This window comes from Monopterus albus, unplaced genomic scaffold (assembly GCF_001952655.1).
Source record: "Monopterus albus unplaced genomic scaffold, M_albus_1.0 scaffold64.1, whole genome shotgun sequence".
NCBI classification, from domain to species: Eukaryota; Metazoa; Chordata; class Actinopteri; order Synbranchiformes; family Synbranchidae; genus Monopterus; species Monopterus albus.
In genome coordinates, this window is record NW_018127944.1 from 1716673 (window position 1) to 1719917 (window position 3245).

The 3245-nt window shown below is 42.9% G+C and overlaps 1 protein-coding gene across 1 annotated transcript in view; it reads left to right on the plus strand.

The window, feature by feature from the left end:
- LOC109962446 (tumor necrosis factor alpha-induced protein 2-like) overlaps positions 1–3196 on the plus strand; it is a gene marked incomplete at its 3' end in the record, with an annotated part of 5562 nt that extends 2366 nt beyond the window's left edge. The window contains exons 2-7 of the mRNA XM_020604156.1: positions 156–786; positions 1347–1458; positions 1833–1955; positions 2697–2791; positions 2884–2976; positions 3070–3196. Coding sequence (XP_020459812.1) covers positions 156–786; positions 1347–1458; positions 1833–1955; positions 2697–2791; positions 2884–2976; positions 3070–3196 — 1181 coding nt within the window. The remainder of the gene's footprint in view (positions 1–155; positions 787–1346; positions 1459–1832; positions 1956–2696; positions 2792–2883; positions 2977–3069) is intronic.
- Between the last annotated feature and the right edge of the window lie 49 nt (positions 3197–3245).

Consider the following 3245-nt stretch of genomic DNA (forward strand, 5'->3'; position numbering starts at 1 on the left):
GTTTGTTGTAGGGCTTTGTGTTTACTTCTTTTATCTTCACAAATCAACTAAACATACAGTTAGCCCCGGGGAGCCCAAAGAAGTTTACATGTCCCATTTTACTGTAAACAACACAGTTTTAACACAGGCCTACTCTTTTTTCTTTTCTTCCTCAGAGAGCTACACATTTGAGCAAAACCTTGAGTTGTGCCACTTCTGTGAGGCCAGCCAGCAGCTCATGGAGAGAGAGGAGCATCTGTTTGGAGAAGCAGACACATTTAAACATCACGAGGAAGAAGCAAGCAAGCTGGCTGCAGATTACATGAGGCTGAAGGACCTCGTGCAGCAGACTGTAATGCAGAGCCTGACTGGCAGCACAGCTGAGGCTCTGACATCTGCTGTCAAGGCCATCTGCCAGGAGGACAAGCGGGATGAGCTGTGGAAACAGAGAGGTCACCCATGGCCAGTCTGGAGGCCCTGCAAATGGAAGGAGCTCCACATCTCTGCGCTCTCTAGCTTGGTGATGGAGCGCATGGACAAGCCCTCGCCGCTCCCTGCTGTCAAGGAGGCGGTCCAGTCGTCTCTCCAGGTAGACGTCAACAGCATGGGCAAGCAGCTGAAGGACGATATGCTGCTGGTGGTGGAGGACGTGAAGAGCTGCTACCCACCAGAGATGGACATCTGTAACTGTTACGCCAAGTTGTATCACAAAACCTTCGGCACCAAACTCCAAAGGATTACAGACTTCGGTCTGGATGACAAGGACTGTTGCTTCCTCCTGCGCTGGGTGAACGAGTATTATCCACTGTAAGTTATGTTACATCTACATAAACTTGGTGTTACAATCTGACAGGCTGAGCTAGTTTATGCTTCCCAGAGCATAAACAGTTTAAAGTTTGGATTTTCCACCGCGTTTGTCTTGCTCGTCCCTGTTTATTCTGTTTACAGAGAAATGAATGAGCAACCATCAACTTCTCAGACTGAGCAGTGGACAAAGCAACTTGCCCTAAAGTTGTTCAACTGTTCAGGAAGTGTAGAAATCAGCTGGAGGCCAGATACAGGTCCTGCAGTTCTGCAGGAATAGTACAATAGCAGCTAAAAGACAGGTTGAGTCATGTTGTACAGTTTGGTTTGGGTTCTTTTTACACAGCAACATCCTGGGATTCACAGAGCAGTTGGTTGCATGCTGTTTTCAAAAAGTTGCTTCTTGTTCTTTTTTTGAAAGTCAGAGAATAAAGTCAAATGAAAAATTGATGAGTACAAATGTGCAGCATATGTATTTGAATTGATGGCCTTTGCCTTTTGGTTTTAGAGTTAATATGTGTCAAGGCAGTGATAAAAGTTGTGATTCCTTCTCTCTGTGTTAGAATCCTTCAAAACCAGCAGCTGGCCACTGAGATCGATATGGAAGCGTTGGGAGGGCTGCTGCCTGCAGAGATACTAACACTTCTGGAGGACCAGTACCTGAACACACAACAGGTAACCACAGCTCAGTTTAGATTTAGTTCTAGTATTGTTTTCCACTAACAACATTGTCAAACACTGATGCTGGTCTGTAAATCAGTACAGTCCATAATTCTGTTCACAGTAAGCTAAACCAGCAACTACAGGTCAGATTGGCATTAAATTTGTCGTGGATATTCGTGAACTCCTGTAGCTGAATCCTAATGTTTTGGGATCCTCCTGACTGAATCTCAAGATCCTAACCAGGCCACATTTTTAGTTATAAACCAGAATATCAAAATTTACTGAGATTGTTCCCTTTTATTTTGATTGACCTGATGAAATCTACTCTAGTGCAAGTTGTGTCTAATAACCATAAACTGAGTGTATGGGTGGCATGTTGTGTTCAGGTTGAGCTGGAGACTTACATCGGCCGTGTCCTGGAGGAAACAGAGGAAAAGTGGAAGAAAGGAGAGGAACCAAAAAAAGAGGACGGCTGCTTCATCAGTACTGTTGCTCAAGACATTGTTCAGGTAGCATATCAATATGACAGCGTGATGTCTGTGCAAATTCTCCGTCATCCAGGTCATAGTAAGCTTCACATTGTCAATAAGAGCCTCTTTAACATCATGTTGTCATCTGAAAACATGATATTGTTGGCTGTCGAAGGATATTTATCCCACAGTGGGATAAATATAATGTTAAAGAGGCTCTTACTGACAACATGAATGTAAAAAGCTTTATTTTGGTATTTAATCACAATCGAGTATGCTGAGGTCTATTCACTGAGTCTGGCCAAATGGATTCGACAGCTGCTAAGTCAAGGCCATGCATTAATAATTTTTCATGCTGAAATCACATGAAATGTTTCCTCATGTCCTCTGCTGTGCTGCTTAGGCCATGAAAGGTCAAGGAAGTTAATGACAGTATTTTCCAGCCTGTTTCACGTTAATTAAAGCTACACGGAAGAAGAAACAATATTAGAGAAGGTTAGCCAAAAAGGACGGCAGTGATTTGTGAATTATTTATAGAAAGTCAACCCTGACTAAAAACCTGTTACACTCAGCGTTCCTTTGTCTCTGTTAAATATTTCTAACAGTCCTGCAGTCTGGCCACTGAAAGGGGCACTGGTACTGCTGAGTTAAAGGTTCAGCGTGACTGTTTACAAAAATGCTGCAAACACTGTTTAAAAAGCTTTGGATCTGAAGTTCTGAAAGTTGTCAGTGAAATAAAAATGCTAAGGTCACTGATTTGTGTTCTCTGTCTGTGTGTAGATCACCAATGGTATGGTGACGTCAGCTGAAAAAGTGGTGCTAGAACTGGACAAGGCCAAGAGAATAACAAGCCAACTGCATGTTTTGATGCAAAGGTAACAAGAGTGATGATTTTCTTCTAACAGGTCTGATGTTTAATGGCATTTTTGTTTCATACCAACAGTGAAAATCAATTGTTTTCCTGCAGGTTCAGCACCTTCCAAGATAATGTGATAAAGCAGGACAGAGCAAACAGCAAGGCGATTGTCAAGGCGAATCTCCACTGCATCAACCAGTTCGAGTACGTTTCTGACATTAAGGCCTGGTAGGACAGAGGTTATAACTGCAGAGAATGTCACTGTGAGTGAATGTGGCTTGTGTGTTTTCTCTGCAGGGACTTCCTTTTTAAAAGGAGCCAGCTGTTCCCAGAGCCTGTGCAGAAAAAATGTTTGAGTATCCTGGCTCACATGAGAGAGTCTGCGCACGAGTACTTATTAAGGAATGTGCATGCTTTCCTCCTGGTAAGTTCATCTACAGAATTTATTTTTTCTGATTGTCAACAAATCTCAT